The sequence below is a fragment of the Protopterus annectens genome, chromosome 1.part2, assembly GCF_019279795.1.
Source record: "Protopterus annectens isolate FY-2018-M chromosome 1.part2, PAN1.0, whole genome shotgun sequence".
Lineage (NCBI taxonomy): Eukaryota > Metazoa > Chordata > Ceratodontiformes > Protopteridae > Protopterus > Protopterus annectens.
Window position 1 is genome coordinate 1,245,576,392 of NC_056727.1, and position 18,350 is coordinate 1,245,594,741.

Here is an 18,350-nt window from a genome sequence, read left to right on the forward strand (position 1 = left end):
ATGAGAGAGCATTTTAAATGGGAAGGTCAGGATTTCTCTGATTCCAGGAAAAGGCTTAGGGAATTTTTGTTTTACCCCAGCATAGGCCTTTAGCTATACCTCCTGTTCTGAATGTGGTGGAAGATGTGTTTGCAGAGGCTTCTCTTAATCCTGATTCTTTGCCTCCTGCTCCTGTTAAACCAGATAGGTATTACAGGGTGCCTGAAGCTCATAAGTATCTTTTTAAGAGTCCTAGGGCAGACCCAGAAACTGTTAGCCAGGGGCCTAAGGGTGTTAAGGCTTCTGTTGTCAAGAATCTGGTTCCTGCAGATAAAGAGGCCAGGGCCTTGGATAGATGGGGAAAGAAAGTTTATACTTCTTCCACTCTAGCCATGAGAGCTTTGAATTGCCAGTTTCACATGTTGAAATATCAAAATTATCTCCTTTCACAGTTGAAATCTAAGGTTGATGCTCTGGCGGAAGGTATTGATTGTAAAGAGTTACAAGATTTAGTGCATGTTTCTGAACAGGTGGGTAAGCATTCTTTGCAATGTGGCTTTGATGCTGTACAGGCCTCGTCTAGGGTGGCTGCCACTGGGTCAGTTCTTCGCAGGCATGCCTGGCTGAGGGATCAAAATTTATCTGACCATGTTAAAACTAGGATTTTGGATGCCCCTTTGCAATCTGATGTCTTGTTTGGTTCTCCTGTTGAGGCAGTTTTAAAGAAAATGGAAGACAAGGCTAAGTCTATGTAGACTGTTAAAGATTTTTTGCAGGTTCAGCCTCCAAAGTTTAGTAGAAATTGGCCTACTAAAGGGTGGACGTATCCTTCTTATGATTCCCAGTCTAGGGGTAGATCTAGACGTGGCAGGGGCAGAGGTCAGGGCTCTTTCAGGCCTAGAACAGGGAGTTCTCCTGCACAGTCTTCGGGTGAGGGCAGGGGTCAGTCCTTTCGTAAACAGACCCAATGACCTACCTTTTCAGCTGCCAGAACCTTCTCGCCTGGCAGCACCTTTGGGAGGCAGGTTGGCACTTTTCAAAGAAAATTGGAGTTTGGTTACCCAAGACAGATGGGTACTGGATATCATACATCACGGTTACAGGTTTTATTTCCATACCTTGCCTCCTTTCAAAGGCATGCCAGACATTCCTCCTCAACAAAGAATAGAGGCTCACAAGCAAATTTCTCTGTTACTCCAAATAGGGGCCATACAGCCGGTTCCTATGCCAGAAAGGGGCCTAGGATTTTATTCTCGCCTGTTCCTTGTGCCAAAAAAGGAGAACACGTGGAGACCAATTTTGGATTTATCTATCCTCAACACTTATCTGGACATTCCCAAGTTCAAAATGTTGACGTTACAACAGCTTTTACCTCTACTGGGCAAGGATCACTGGATGGTAACTTTGGATCTCAAGGAGGCTTACCTTCATGTTCCTATCAGGCTAAGTTGCAGGAAGTATCTGCGTTTTCGGACTGGGACTTCTCACTGTCAGTTTTCTGCATTGCCCTTTGGCTTATCTACTGCGCCCAGAGTATTTACGAAAGTTCTGGCTCCAGTGATAGCTTTCTTCAGGCTAAAAGGAATACAAATCTATCCTTATTTGGACGATTGCCTGATTCTGGCTCAAGGAAGGGGCGAGCTTCTTCGTCATTTGGAATATGTGATAGCAGTGCTAAGATGCTTGGGGTATTCTGTGAACGAAATAAAGTCCAGTCTAGTACCCTCTCAAGACATGTGCTTTCTGGGTGTAAGACTGAATACAGCATCCCAGATGGCCTTTCTAACCCCGGACAAACAAAAGAATCTTTCCCTTTACTTCCATCATCTATCTCTTCAGTCCGGGCTGACTGCAAGGACAGTCCTTCAAGCCTTAGGGTTCATGGCATCTTGTATTCTGGTGCTTCCCAATGCCAAACTGCATATGAGGAAGTTGCAATGGTATCTCAAAAATGTATGGACACAGCACTGCCAGCATCTGGACACTGTCATTCAAATAATACCTTGCATTCAAAAGGAATTTTTGTGGTGGGCTCAGGAATGTCACCTAAACAAGGGACTCTGTGACCCGGCCAGAGGCGAGTCAAATTTTAACGACAGATGCCTCAGACAAAGCTTGGGGAGCTCATCTAAATGGAAAGTGGATACAAGACAAGTAGCCTGTCAGACTACAGCATCTACATATCAACTTGAAGGAGATGTTAGCAGTCCAGTTTGCATTAATAGCTTTCAAGGATTTACTTCTTCCAGGGCAGGTGTTGATTCTAACAGACAACACAACTGTCATGTGGTACATCAACAAGCAAGGCGGAACACATTCTTATCCTCTATGCAGCCAAGCAATGATTTTGTGGGAGACTGCTCTCAGTTTACAACTATGTCTTCAGGCAAGGTTTCTGCCGGAGCACAGAACTCCTTAGCAGATGTGTTAAGCAGACAAATCATGGATCCCCACGAGTGGAAACTGGATCTTCATGTATTTCAGAAATTGACAGTGTCCTGGGGAACTCCAGACATAGATCTGTTCGCTTCTCCACTAAACCACCAGCTGCCAAAGTTTTGCACAAAGCGGTTTCATCCCACAGCTTGGAAAGTGGATGCTCTTTCTTTCAGTTGGAAAAATCTTCATGTGTATGCCTTTCCACCTCTGCCTCTCCTCCCAAAGGTACTTCTGAAGGCCAGGCAGGACAAGCCAAGGATGATTTTGATAGCTCCAGATTGGCCTCGACAGCACTGGTACCCATTACTGAGAAGTCTAGTACAGAAGCCTCCATGGCCTTTGCCTTTGATTCCACATCTGTTGTCCCAGGAGGACAGTCATTTGCTCAATGTCAAACTTCACTCTCTTCACCTAACAGCATGGCATATTCTGTTTTAAACCATAGAGGGTCTCAACTTCCACAACAAGTTTTGAATGTGATTTTGGAAGCTAGAAGGCCTAGTACAAGGAAAGTGTACGCAGATAAATGGAAGAGATTTTTATTTTGGAGTGCAGCTAAGGATTTGGATGTTTCTGAGCCTGATTTAAGTGTGGCTCTTCAATATCTTACTGAGTTATTGGACAAAGGTTTGTCCTTCTCTTCTATTAAGATTCATGCTGCAGCAATTTCAGCTCACTACGACTGTGACCCACCATTGTTTTCTCATCCTTTGTTCAAGCAATTTCTTAGAGGGGCAAAGAATATAAGACCCCACGAAGGGCTCCTACTCCTGCTTGGGATCTCAATTTTGTGTTGGAGAAACTCACTCTACAACCTTTTGAGCCTGCAGCTACTGCTGAGTTGAAATATTTGTCATGGAAGACTGCTTTTTTGTTAGCCATTACCTCTGCAAGAAGGGTTTCTGAATTGCAGGCCCTTATGGCAGTTGAGCCTTTCTTAATTTTCCATAAGGATAGGGTATCTTTCTGTACTAATCCTTCCTTTATGCCTAAAGTGGTTTCTAGTGTGGCTTTAAACCAAACTATTCATTTGCCTACTTTTTATGCAAATCCCCAAACTAAAGGGGAAAAGATTTTGCACACTTTAGATGTACACAGGCAGTTGCGATATTATTTGGACAGAACTAAAGGGTTCAGACAATCTCAGCAGTTATTAGTTTCTTTTGCTTTGTGCTCTCGGGCAAGCCCGTGTCAAAACAAACTATTTCTAAGTGGATTGGATTTTGCATTGCTTTCTGTTATTCCCATCATGGCAAAGAGATTCCAGCTGGGATTAGGCCTCATTCCACTAGGGCTACTGCCACTTCAGCTTTTTGAGGGGTGGCTACTAAGGATATTTTGGAGGCAGCCACTTGGAGTTCAGTGCATACCTTCTCTAGGCATTACCACCTTCCACTGTACTCTAAATCCAGGGCTGGTTTTGTCACTGCTGTGTTGCAGGGCATTTTGGCAGCTCCTGCTTCATTATAGTTTAGCCATCCTCCCTTACCTCTGCTTTGGGATTCTACCCAAGTGTTAGGACTGCAGCAATGTGAGATGAAGAACATAGTACAGTTTTGTACCTACCATAAATGTAGATGTTCGAAGATCCACATTGCTGCAGTCCAATTTACCCTCCCTCCTTCCCCTCTGTAGTTTGAGGTGGTTGTGTGGGTTGGGTTATCCATCTGAGGTATATTGTATATATTGTACATATTTTTGGTGTTAGGCTGGTTGGTTGTTTAGTTGTTGTCTATGGGTTTTGACCTTTCTTTTTAGGGTCTTCTGACATCTGGGGCAAGAAAAGACTGAGGATATGGCGTCGGTCATGTGCATTTGTACCCTGACGTTCTGATGTCAGTCAAATGCGCCTTGACCGACGTCAGCCTTATACTCTGATATTCGGGCCGACCGAGGGACAGCGGACTACCCAAGTGTTAGGACTGCAGCAATGTGGATCTTCGAACATCTACATTTATGGTAGGTACAAAACTGTACTTTTTTTCCACTTTCCTCACAATCACACATCAGCGTACAGGTGGCTGTCTTTGAGGGTTAGGGACGAGGTGTGAGGAGACTGTGTGTGTGTGTCTGTGTCTGTGTGTGTCAGCATTCACTTAAAATACATGACTGTGGTAATCTGAACCTTTGCTTTCATTCTAATGTAACACCTGATGCATAGGCAGTGACCGTATTTTTTTTTGGAGGGGGTGTTGGGGAGGCAGGCAGTATTCTTAGGACCTGTGTATCCCTACAACAACTGGCTTGTTAGTTTATTGTGAACATCTATTTTGCTAGCTTTGAACATTAATCCTTGGGTAAAACTTTTGTCTTCCTTGAAAGAAAAGAAAAACACTGAAATCCTTTTCTTATGATTTTTGTTTAGGCCACAGATGGATTTAAAATACAGGGAAAATGCTCTAAAATACATCTCACAGCATCAGTATCCCTATGGATTCTTGGGCTCTGGCTTATTTGAGTGATTTCCTAAATGGTTATTACTGTGCTGTCTTGGTCAGGAAAGGTGTGTTGAAGGGATGCAAGGAAAACTTAAAACTGAACAGCAACAGTGAATTTCTTTACTTTTTTTTTTTTACACGTCTTTATTGAATTCTCACTTGTGACGTAGGCAAACATATTTATATAAAAGTAATCAAATCATATTACGTTCACATTTACAAACATTATACATCACATATATTGTAACATATACAATCTAAGCAACATTACATACATTATTTAATTCCTGTCTTTTTTTAAACAAGAAATGTCTTTATTAAGTTATCACTTATGACTTAGGCAATCATACATTTATATAAATGAAAACAAACCATATTGACATAATCTGCAAGCATTTTACATCACAAACCATACTGACACAATCTTAGCTGCAAACATTGTAGATCACTTAGAATCTACCCACTCATTGTCCATCAAACATTACATAGCTCATTCAAGTCCTGCCTTCTTTTTAAATCTCATTTCTCCCCTGTGTGTATTGTTCCATAGTTCCCATTTTTTCCTATGTAATTTGCTCCTACCCTTTTTTTTTCTTTTAAAGATCCCAGTTCCAGTTGCTTTACCTCAGTTGCTGTATTCACTACTTCTAGTACAGTTGGTTTAGACTTTGATTTCCATTGTCTAGTAATTGCTTTTTTGGCAGCCACCATAATTAAGACTCAGCAAGGCCTTACTGCCTCTAGGCAACTCCAATTATCCGATTCTGTATCATAGCTCAGAAAAATCATTTCCCTAATTTACACTAGTCTGCTCACCTGGTATCTCTGACAGAGTAGTCTGCAGGGAATCTTTAAGGAATAATAACTCATTACACACTCGGAAAATATGCTCCCAATTACCTCTTTCTTCCCCATCACACCTCCAACATTTGCTGTCTACCTGAGGAAAAAATTCTTGGACTCTACGTGAGGTTTAAAAATATCTACGTAAACATTTCCAAACAAAAATCTTGAATCTAGATTTTGATGCATATTTGTGAGACGTACATATACCCCCCCCATTATTTCTTTGTGAATTGCTTATTCAATCTCTCTTTCCAATCCTTTCTAACCACCTGTGATTCTAATAGTTGCCATGCAATATTTTATATGCTCTACTAATTATTACTTCTTTAACAGCAGCTTCTTTGTTGTAGATTCTACTAAAAACTCTACCAGTGCTGGTGTTTAGGACTCTCATTTCTTTCGCTCTGCTTATTCTTTGATATCAATCCTTGATAGGGAAAGCAATCTCGAATCTGCAGTCCAAATAAATTCTTGGCATCCTCATATTCTATTTTCCTCTTTAGTCATTTTCTCCCATTACCTTGCTTCCTGACAATTTTCTCCAGTAAATTCCAGCCTTCTCTTGCCTGTTGTCCGTATCCCTAATTGCAGTCGTCCCTATTGACAGAATCTCCTTTCTCCATTCCCGTGTTGGCTTGGTTCTTAGAATACTTTCTGCTACTTTGAGTATAATACACTGTATGATTATTGTTTTTCTCCTTAAAGGTCTGCATCCAAAATCCCAGTCTCTCCTTGTCTCTTAAGCACCACCCCTGTGTCGTTGTCATCCCTTTCCACTTTGAATTATAGGTTTCTGTTCATGCTATGTATAGGAGCCTTAACTGTGTAGCTCTGAAATACCCCTTCAAATTGGGTAATCCCAGTCTGCCTTGTTCTATTGGAAGAATCCGCTTGTGCCACTTGACTGTTGCCATCCTCCCCTCCCAGATAAAATCTTTCAGCTCTTTAATTGCTGTCCACAACTTCTCCTATGGTTGATAAAAATATGCCTGACCTGTGGATAAGACTAAAGGGACTAAAAATATCTTAACTGTTTGGATCTTACTATCCATATGCATATAACAGAGCTTCTAATTTCTCATTTTTTTTTTTTTTTTTTTAATTATCTTTTGATCTGAAGTAGTGAACTTCATTTGTGCAGCAACCTATGGGATTCGGATCCGACCTCGGATCCGAGCCGGCAGTTTTCAACAGCTTTAGATCCGAGCTCCAAGCTCCTCCCCCTACCCATAATCCCCTGCCAACCCTGACTGACCCCAGATCTAGTTTGCCATAGTTATCCAACAGCAGCTTGATCTACAGCTCCAAGCCTTCGAGACTTTTGTGAGGGAAAAAAAAATCCTTTTTTCTCTCCTTTCTTCTGTTTTTTGGTTGTGTGTGTTTACAGGTCCCTTTTTGTAAAAACTCTCTCTAGTTTAACTATATATTTTTTTGGTCTTTTACCTCCTCCTTCCTTCGTGGTTCCATTAGGTTTGTGTGTGTGTGTGTGTTTGGGGCCTAACGTGTGTGTTTCTTTTAGTTAAAATGGCTGAGGCCCCAAAATTGATCTTTTCTAAGTGCACCGAGTGTGGCCATAAGCTGTCCCCGGCGGATGGCCACACTCTGTGTGTGTTGTGCCTTGGGGTTGAACACCTGTCTTCTGGTTGTTCCATCTGTGCAGCATTGAACTCCAGGGCACTCAAGGACCAGAGGTCCAAGCTGATTCTGGCGGGTCTTCTGACCCCAGATTCGGCTTCTACCTCCGGTCCTCCTGTGGCTCCCGCTGCGGCGGCTGCCACTCCTGCTTTCCTCCCCCCAGCCGGGACTCACCCTCCCACCTTAGGCCCGGAGGAGAGAGAGGCCAGGAAAGAGAAAAGGAGGGAGAAGCACCACAAACGGCGGGCCGAGGCCTTCGCTTCGGCCCCCCCCCCGGCTAAGCGGTCTTCTCCCTCCAGGACTTCTGGGTCTCCTCCATCTCGGATCCGGTCCCCGTGCTTTTCACCAGGTCCTGAGGAGGAGGAGATCCGATCTCCTTCGAGGTCATCAAGGCGACACTCCCGTCCCATGTCGGTGGCCTCATCGAGATCTACCCAAAGTCTCACGGATGCAGATTTGGACCGGATGATGAGAAGATTCCTCCAGGCCCAACTGCAGATGGGAGTGCTCCTGCCTCCCCCCCTCCAGGCGAGGAGCTCGACCCCTTTTTTTGCCCCCGATAGCTCCTTCTCCGTCCCGCTTCCCGGGCTCTGAGTCTTCGGAGCTGGGCAGCCATGGAGTATGGAGTTGGGGCCGATAGTCTCGAGTACTTAGACGTCGACACTTCCCTTGAGTCTGTCGGGTCCATTTTCTTCGGGTCCAACCTCTCGGTCCAGGTCAGACCATACTGGTCCGTCGGATCCGATCGCTTTGGCGCCGGCCCCAATCCGTCCGTTGAATCCGTGGGAGGGTCTGCTTTCGGATCCCAGAGAGCAGCTCTCCCTCTGCATTCGACGTGGTGGAGAGGGCCCTGTCGAGAGATTCCAGGCCCCCAGCCCTTGCCACGGCTCCACCCTGCACTCCTTCTCAGTTGGGCCCGACTTCCATCACCCGGCCCCAGGGACAGCCTGCTCTGATGTCCCAGGTCATTCCTTTGGAACAAGACGTAGCTGGTGAGACCTCCTCGGACAGCCACCCTGAGGAGGTTCCTCACAAGCAAAAGTGCAAAAGGAGGCACCTGGACTCCCCCAAGTCCTTGACTGAGGACACTGATTTGGAGGTGGGGGAAGGCTCCCCTAGATCACCCCCCCCCCCGAAGATGTCTCATTTGGTAACATCATGGAGATGCTCAGGATAAAGGGGGGGGTGGTCTGCCCCAAAGCCTACCTCGGACGAATCCATGTTCCTGGAAGCATTTGAAGCAGGCCCGTCTACCTGTTGGGTGTCCCCTCCGGTCGACCCCCTGGTAGATTTGATTACTACCAGGGCGTGGAAGGAGCCGGACACTGTGGAGCCAGTCCCCAAGCGCCCGGACAAAATTCTTAGCCCACCCTCTGACAAGTCCCACTGGAGTAAGGGTCCCCCTGTAGATGCCATGTTGGTGGCAGATGCCACCAAGAGGGAACTAGCTCAGGAGAGTCCCTCGGTTCATCCCCTGAGCAAGGAGTCTCGGTCGATGGACCGTTTAGGGAAGCAGGTCTTTAGTTCGGCTACCTTCTCTCTGAGGTCGCTGAACTACATGGCACATGTGCTTCGGCTGCAGCGGGACCTTATCAAAGAGTATGCTGCGTCGCCCCACCGAGTCCATGTCGGCAGAGGGCAAACGTTTGCACTCCACCCGGATGGCCACTCTCCATATCCAACACCTCTATGCGGCTTCTTTCCCATGCCACAGAGGGAGCCACTAGAGCCAACGGAGTGGGCCTTGTCATGAGGCGTCAGGCCTGGCTCCGGCACTGTGATTTTGCGGAACCCTTCATGGCGTCTTTCGCTAATGCCCCTTTCGATGGTTCTGCCCTCTTTGGCAAAACTGTTCGCGATACCTTGGTCCAGAGCGAGAAGGATGGGGCAACGTCTGCCATCGGAGTCTGCTTCTCTGCTCCCCAGAGGTCCTTCTCCAAGAACCAAAAGGGACAGAAGAAGATGTGGTTCTGGAAGTCGCAACAGTCCCGTCCCGCTCCGGACTCCCAGCCCTTCCGCGGCAGAGGAGGGCAGGGTGGACGCCGCCCTAGAGGCAGAGGGGTTCCGTGCAACTTTGGATCCAGAGAACCCTTCTTGGACCAACCCACGCAACACCCCTGAGGGGTTGCCCGACTGCTCCACTCTGGAGGCAGTCGGGGGGAGTTTCTCAAAGCACCTAGCAGCTTGGGAGTCCATCATGACAGACCGCTGGGTGCTTCGCATTATATCCAGAGGATATCAGATTCCCATTTCTCTTTACCCACGCAGCCCCAGATACCTCCCCGATGTCCCACCCGATCAGAGGGAGGCCGCAGCAACAGAAATCCAACAGTTGCTGAAAAAAAAGAGCCATCCAACACGTCCCCCCAGACCAGTGCGGGGTCGGGGTTTTACTCCAGGTTCTTTTTGGTGCCAAAAAAGACTGGGGACTAAGACCTATCCTCGACCTCTCCTCCCTGAACCTGTCCGTAACCAAAGAGAAGTTCCGCATGGTCACCCTTCAATCCATTCTCCCCCTTTTGCGGGAAAACAACTGGATGTGCTCTATAGACCTCAAGGATGCGTACTACCACATTCTGATGGACAGGCGATCCAGAAGGTTCCTCCGCTTCCGGCTAGGAGCCAGTCATTTCCAATTCAGGGTCCTTCCCTTTGGTCTCATCACAGCCCCAGGGTGTTCACCAAAGTGTTAGCAGTGATTGCGACCCACCTGAGGCTTCAGGGAATCCAGGTCTACCTGTACCTGGACAACTGGCTCCTGACCGCCCCGACAAGGCATCTACTCTGCGCAGCCAGAAATTACTTTCTTTGCCTAGCTCCCCAGCTGGGGATCACTATCAACATAGATAAGTCGTCTCTTACCCCGACTCAGACTATAGACTTCATAGGGGCAAGATTAGACACAAACCAGCTCCTAGCTTTCTTGACCACAGACTGGCTACGAACCCTGAGGCTACATGTGTGGGCCATTCTACATTCTCCAGCTCCTCCGGCGGAATTGGTCCTGAGGGCTCTAGGCTCGATGGCGGCAGCAATCAACCTTTTGCCAATGGCACGTTTGAACATGAGGGTCTTGCAATGGACCCTCCAGGTCCAGTGGTCCTTCCTTCGATTTCCTCTGAGCCATCCCATTCCCCTCAGCAGGGCTTGCAAGAGGGCCCTCTTATGGTGGCTCCAATCTCCGAATCTCCAGGAAGGACACCCCTTTTCTATGGCCCCTCCCCTAGCCATGGTGGCCATGGACGCCTCCCACCTCGGGTGGGGGGGGGGCATTGCTCGGGCAGGACAGTCCAAGGCACGTGGGACCCCACGGAGACCTCTCTGCATGTCAATGTCCTAGAGATGAGGGCAGTGCTGTTAGCGTTGCAAGCACTTCAGCACCTTCTTCCTGTAGGAACTATTGCGATTCAGTCAGACAAATATGTCTGTTGTCTGGTATATCAACAAACACTGGGGAACCAGGTCCTACCCACTCTGTCGAGAGGCCATGAGGGTGTGGGAATGGGCGATCTCCACCAACCGCTTTTTTATAGCAATGCACATTCTGGGGTGGTCCAACATCCTAGCGGACAGACTAAGTCACACCATCCTGTTACCACACGAGTGGTCTCTGAATCCCGAGATAGTGAATCAGATTTCCGCCTAATGGGGTCAACCCTGTTGCGATCTCTTTGCTTCTCCCTCGAACACAAAATGTTACGACTACTAAGCTCTCATTTCCCCCTCCAGGGAACCTCCGAGAGATGCTCTGGTGCATGCTTGACCTTCCGGTCTATTTTATGCTTACCCTCCTCTTCCTCTGATGCTGAAGTTTCTGCAGAAAGCCAGCCGGTTGGAGAGCAGGATAATCTTCATTGCCCCATTCTGGCCTCGTCAACCCTGGTTCCCTTACCTTTGGTCTCATCTGGTGAATCCCCCTTGGATTCTGGATCCCGTCCGGATCTAATATCCCACCCGCTAGATCTCCCAGTACCGAATCTGGACAATCTCAAGCTCACAGCTTGGCTGCTTCAATTCCACTTGTAGCTAGGACTCCCGGTATCTCTTCCCCAGTTAAAACTATTCTAGTAGCAGCGCACAAGCCTTCTACTAGAAAGGTCTATAGTAGCAAATGGAAATGTTTCTCCATTTGGGCGGAACATCGAAATTTGGATCCTTTCACAGCTCCTTTGCCAGCGGTATTAGACTTCCTGTCAGGGCTGTTTCATCAGGGGGCTAGCTCCTCCACAGTCAAGGTTCAACTAGCAGCTATCTCTCATTATCACGTGGGAAATGAACTTGGCCCTTTGATCACCACAAAATTGTATAAAAACTTTTTGAAGGGCACCTTTCTGCTCGGACCTCCAGTGAAGGATGTAGTCCCTCCTTGGGATTTAATGCTGGTGCTTCAGGCCTTAACAGCTCCCCCATTTGAGCCTGCAGCTTCAATAGATCTTAAATTCTTGTAATGGAAAACAGCCTTTCTTGTCGCTATCACCTCGGCTCGAAGGGTCTCTGAACTACAGGCCCGCTGTGTAAAACCCCCATATTTGACTTTTCACAAGGATAGAGTTTACCTCAGGACCAATCCCTCCTTTCTTCGCAAGATTGCCTCTGAATCGAATATTAACCAGTCCATCAACCTACCAGTCTTCTTCCCTAATTACCAAAACAAAGGGGAATATAAATTACACTCACTGGATGTGCATAGACAACTTCGCTTCTGCATCCACAGGACATCTGGTCATAGGCAATCTGACCAGTTGTTCATCTCCTTTGCCAAATTTAACTTGGGTAAATCAGCATCTAAAGTCACGCTGTCTAGATGGATCTTGCAGTGTATCCTTTTAGCATATGAAAGTTCTGGCAGGCCCACACCTCAGGGAGTCCATGCCCACTCTACTCCGTCTATGTCTACCTCTGCAGCTTTTAGAGCTAGAGTCTCTTTGGATGATATTTGTTCAGCAGCCACTTGGGCCTCATCTCAAACCTTTATCAATCACTATAAATTGGACATTATCTCCAGAGGGAGAGAGCATCCTTTGGCTCTGCAGTGCTCCGAAACATCCTTCCATGAAGGCCGCCCAAGGTTCAGGTAGCTGGGGACTCTGTCCCATAGGTTGCTGCACAAATGAAGTTAACTACTTCAGATTAAGAAGTTATGTACTCACCTTAACGTTCCATCTGAGTAGGTAAACTTAATTTGTCAGCAACCGTCCCTCCCTCCAGCCCCCTCACTTATGAATGTTTTCATACTCAGGTCCATGGGTGTTACCCACTTATCTTGAAAGTATTAGTCTTTGGGCAGTATCTGCTTTTGGGCAAACTTGATCTGAGGTCAGTCAGGGTTGGCAGGGGATTATGGGTAGGGGGAGGAGCTTGGAGCTCAGATCTAAAGCTGTTGAAAACTGCCGGCTCGGATCCGAGGTCGGATCCGAATCCCATAGGTTGCTGACAAATGAAGTTTGCCTACTCAGTTGGAACGTTATGGTGAGTACATAACTTCTTATTTTATCTCTTCCCACATATCCATAGCTGCCACACTGGAATCATATTTAATCTGTACTTCTAAATACTTCAGTTTGTCATCTCCCTATAAATATGCATATTGCTGAACCAATTAATCTGTAGATGCATATTTTACCGCTATTGCCTTTGTTTTAGCTTTATTCATTTTGTATCCCGAAAAGATATGAAACTGTCTCAAAATGTTATGCAACATTGTAATGTCCTTTTCTGGTATTGTCAGGTATAAAATAATATCATCTGCAAATAAGAGCCAGCTTTTGTTGACTACCATACCAATTGTATCCTTGAATTTCTGGGTCCCTTATTTTCTTTGCCAGTGGTTTTAAATATAATGCATTTAACAAAGGGAAAGAGGACATCTCTGACTGGTTCCTCTGCTCAAGCCAAAATTATCACTGAGAACCCTACCCACTTTAATTTTCACCTCTAATCCCTCATATATCCTTCTACTAAACCTTTTAATTTTATCAGGGAATGCAAATGCTTCCATTGCCGTGCTCATAAAGTCCCAGCTTATTCTCTCAAATGCTTTCTCTGCATCAAAACGCACCAACAACGGTATTATTTTCTTACATTCTGTTTCCTTTTGGATCATTAATGCTCTGTTAATGTTGTCAGATGTTTGTCTCCCCTCCACAAAACCACACTGATCCATATCTATCAGTTTTGGCATTGCTTTTACCATTCTTTTATCCATTATAGACACAAACACTTTATAATCATGGTTTGGGTATTGAAATGGGCATGTATGAAGCTGGATTTGATGGATCTTTATCATCTTTAGGTATCACAGCTACCACCACTGTCTTGCACGATGTGTTGGTAATTCTCCTTCTCTTAAAATACTGTTACTGTTTAACAAAACTTTTTCTCCTCCTAACTTCCAAGGTTATACATCATTTTATCTTCCCTCCTCCTGTCTTAACAGTTGATAATTGAGCCTCATGTGCCTCTAACTTTGACATATTTAATTCTTCCATAAACATTTCCATTTGTACATTCTCTTCATTTGCATATTTCTCTGCTTTATACACACTTTCATAGAATTTGTGAAATATTTCTAATACGTCTACAGGATCTCTTACCTTACTTGTTATAGGCTCCCTAAGCTAACAGTTGCTTAATAGCAATCTTTCTAAACTCATGCATATTATCAAAGCAATCCCTCGTTTTCTATTTGGCATTCTGCAGTCTCTCCTCTTGTTCTGTAAGATTCCCCCTATTCTGCAGTACTTTAATGTATATCAGTCCCTCTAAATAATTCTTGTTACTTATTAATCGTATCTCCCTTTCTTTTATTCCCACTCTATTTTAAACTCCACTTTAATTTTATCCTTCTCCCTAGCTATATTTTCAGGAGAAATTTCTATCCCCTCTTATAGCTCCTGAATAATCTCCACTACCCATTCCTTAAATTCCCTCTCACTTCAGCAGATTGGTGGGAAAGCACTAGTGCCTCATTTTTATTTAATTATCTGTTTTTAGGGGGTCTACTTTACATGGTCGACTTTCATATGGCCGAGACCATATTATCGACTTTTGAAAAGCCGACCATGGGGGGAACCACTGTCTCCGTACAGTGTGGAATGGGACCATTTCCCTCTTCCGCACTGTAGTGCGATGTAGGAGTTGGTATATTTAAGTTATGGGGGGTGGGAGTGGAGGGGGGCTTGACCCCATGTTAACAGTTTTAAGGTAAGTGTCTGTTGTTTTTTGTGTTCATTTTACATGGTTGGCTTTCCGAAAGTCGATTATGTGGTCTCGGCCATATGAAAGTCGACTTTGTGAAAAGTCGACCATGTAAAGTAGACCCGTTTTTAGTTTTTATTGGAGCATGATCTGAAGTAGTTATTGGGTGCATATCAAGGCCTTCAATTAAATGCAGATGTTCCTCTGAAATGTGAATTTTTCCTAGCCCATCCCAGTTTTTGTATCTTGGGCAATGATATGTAAATTCGCTCTGAACTCCTAGTACTGAATTCACATCTTCCAAGCCAAATATTTTCATAAATGTCTTCAAAAGTTTACCCTCCTTTGTTATACTTTCCCTTCTGGGCCCAGAGGCACATCTTCACTGCTGCAAATCAAATTCCATTCCCCACCTGTAAATAATATTCCTTGCTGAAAGCTGATTATTTCTCCCAAAATTTTCTTAAACTCCATTGTAGCATTTTTAGGTGGAATGTAAATACTTGCAAATGTAATCTTCCTCCCTTGCCAGTATCCCCTTAGTACTACAAATCTACCATTATTATCTTTATTCTCTTCTATCACTATTGGAGCTCCGCTTGCAGTTAATGTAAGTACTCCTTTTTTCTTTTGTCCCATGTATTCTGCTGAATAACCATCCTAAAAAAAAATTTTTATCAGTGAATTTCTTTCCTTAATCATAATTTCTGTTTAAGCCATCATTGGATGAAAAGGTTGTGTAAAAAGAAAAAAAAAAAACCTTTAAAAATGCAATTCTGAGCATATAGAAAGTTATGGCTTATTAAAAAAGCTGAAGAGTAAGGCAAAATGTGAGAAAAGTAAGAAAGACTGTGCACTGGTAGCATTGTCGCCTCACAGCAAGAGGTTCTCTGGTTCGATTCTCTGCTGGGGTACCTTCTGTGCGGAGTGTGCATGTCCTCCCTGCGTTCGTGTGGGTTTTCTCCATGTACTCCGGTTTCCTCCCACATTGCAAAGAGATGCGTCTGCAGCATTTCTCCCCAGGCCTCCTCTGAAAATTGGCTTTGTTCCAGGTTGGACTTTCCTGGTAAACAAATGTTAAACAAAATAAATAAAAAAAAAAAAAAAAAAAAGTAATGTGCTTGGTGTGAGGTGCCTAAGACTGGGAGGAAGTAGAGGGGAGGAATGGATGCTGTGTGTGTGTGTTTATGGGGGAGGGGCTGAAGCAGTAGGCCTAGAGTGCCATTTCCCCCAAGTCAGACCTGTACTTAAGAGTCTGAGCATTCAATTGCTCCGGATTATGCGGAACGCTCTGCATTTAACGACGAGCTAAGCCACTGTTCCGATGTTCCACATTGAACAGCTGTGGCTGTGCTACACGTATTCTGATTGGCAGTAATTGCGGTATACAAACCAATCGGTTTTGCGGTATACAAACCAATGCATAGCTGTGCCTGCCCTTCCACATTACAGAGCACTGGCTGTGCTCTACAGTTGTTGATTGGCTTGTACACCGCATTTACAGCCAGACGTGAATGTGGTGTATGAGCCAATCAAGTAACTGCTTTCAGGAGGACAGGAGCCACAGAGCTCAACAATACAGGTCAAGTCACATTCTGCTGTGGATTGAAGATGTAGGGACTGGGACTCAGAAGCCAGGAGAGGAGTCAGCTAGCTAAAGGAACTTCAGGTTCCTTGCTTTTGTGGATCAAGATCAGTCAGACAGTCACTAGAAGGCCGAGGTTTGTGTTGCTTGCTTGCTGGACAACCAGGGCTGATCAGATCAACGTTTTGGATTAAATTTCATGCTGTGTGGAGACTGAATCTGTGGATTATAGGCAGAGGGAAGTGCTTTATAAATGTAGCTGCAATGTTCTCTTTGCAAGAATTTCTGTCCTTGAGAACCTGTATGCTAGCAACTTTCTAAGTTTATTAGAACAATATTTAGTATATCTATTTTTGTGCTGCTTGTCCCCTGGTATGTCTGTTGTATGCCAACACAGATCCTGTTTTAGCAATATTTCCAAGTTTATCAGAGCAATATTTAGTGTCTCTATTTTTGTGCTGCTTGAGCGGCCACGGTGGTGCAGCATTTGGCGTTGTCACCTCACAGCAAGAGGTTCTCTGGTTCGATCCTCGGCTGGGGTGCCTTCTGTGTGGAGTCTGCATGCCCTCCCTGTGGTCACGTGGGTTTCCTCCGGGTGCTCCGGTTTCTTCCCACATCCCAAAGACATGCTGTAGTGGGTGGATTGGACAGTCTAAATTGGCCCTAGGTATGAGTGCATGCGTGTGTGTGCCTTCTGTGGAAGGTTGGGCGCCGGGCTGGCAACTCAACACTGTAAAACTCCACTGCCAATCATGAGCGGACATGTGATCTGCTGTGGCGACCCCTAACCGGGAATAAGCCGAAAGAAGAAAAAAATTTTGTGCCGCTTATCCCTATTATGTCTGTTGTATGCCAACACAGATCCTGTTATTGTAGCAATATTTCCAAGTTTATCAGAGCAATATTTCTAAGTTTATAAGAGCAGTATTTAAAGTGTCTGTTTTTGTGCTGCTTGTCCCCCTGTTACATTGGGCTTTGTCCAGATTTCTTGCACTAAGAGGTTGAGAGGTATGTCAGGATGGATGTCAGAAGTGAGTCATTTATAGTAATGAGATGCTTTAAGGTAGACAGGATGCTGTTTAACTTCGTCTAACTAAAATCATTTGTGTGACTTGTAATGTCGGTTTAGAAAATGTAGTAAATGTGAATTTTATTTTTGTAAAGTGCAGTTTCATTTACTTAAGGTGTGGATATAGTATTTCAGATTATAAAACAAAGGTTTTGGATCTGAGAAGTGTCTTATTGAATTTTACAGATATTCTACCATGCTCCATGGCAATGGCATGTTTCGCGTAGTGCGAAAATAGGGTGTTCTGCATTTTGACCATTTGTCACACATTGAGGTGTGTGTTCCACATTGGCCTCTTAAGAGGTTGAGACCTATGCGTAGAGTTGTTTTAATGCATCATTGTTGCAACTACATGCCGTTAACTGTAAATGTCCCTTTATGAGATGGACCCAGACAGTGTGGTGCACAGGCCTGTTTTAATAGTATTGTAGCTACAGGTCAGTATGTGCAAATTACTCTTAAGTTTGCAGTATGAACTAAAAGGTTGCTTAGTAGAGTTGATAGTGACAAGATGATTCTTAGACTAGAAGTGCCCAGGAAGCCCCCAACTTGACATTTGCTGGGGGGAGCCCCAAAATGCTAACACCGACCCTATGTGAGTGTGCATGTGTTTGCGAGGTGTGAGATTCTATGAATGCACTCTCTTAAAACTAGAAGAGTGCTGAAATATAGAGTACTTGTGAAGGGCCTTCTAAAAAGTCTGATACACTGAGTATTCTTGTACATTAATGTTAACATAATAATTGTTTTGCATATTGTAAATCTGTAATGGTATGAATAAACCCATATTATTTTGCATGTTCAGTCATGTGTTAATACAGTTTGTTTTTTTGTTTTTTTTTTGTTTTTTTAATATATGTAGCACTCATGACCCGATCAAAGAGAGTGGGAAACCATAAAAATGGTAGTAAGAAAAATGTATCTAAGTTGTGGAAAACCAAAAGAAGAACCAAAGATCTGGATGAGATTCACGAAGACATAAAACCTCAAAATGCACTGAAACTTCTGCATCAAGAAATTGATTATGATGTTCCTGGTAATGCTCAGCACTACTGCCTGCATTGTGCGTAAGTACCTTTATTTATTTATTTATTTATTTATTTATTTATTTATTGCCCTAAAAGAAAAAACAGTAACTGATGTTAAATATTCTGGCTCCAAG

General features: G+C 44.6%; 2 protein-coding genes across 2 annotated transcripts in view; one reads left to right on the top strand and one right to left on the bottom strand.

The window, feature by feature from the left end:
* RLF (RLF zinc finger) overlaps positions 1–18,350 on the bottom strand; it is a 1,792,276-nt gene that overhangs the window by 489,166 nt on the left and 1,284,760 nt on the right. The gene's annotated exons all lie outside the window — the stretch shown is intronic.
* ZNF593 (zinc finger protein 593) overlaps positions 18,044–18,350 on the top strand; it is a 262,896-nt gene continuing 262,589 nt past the window's right edge. The window contains exon 1 of the mRNA XM_044060123.1: positions 18,044–18,255. Within this exon, the coding sequence (XP_043916058.1) occupies positions 18,056–18,255 (200 nt within the window). The 5' untranslated portion in view covers positions 18,044–18,055. The remainder of the gene's footprint in view (positions 18,256–18,350) is intronic.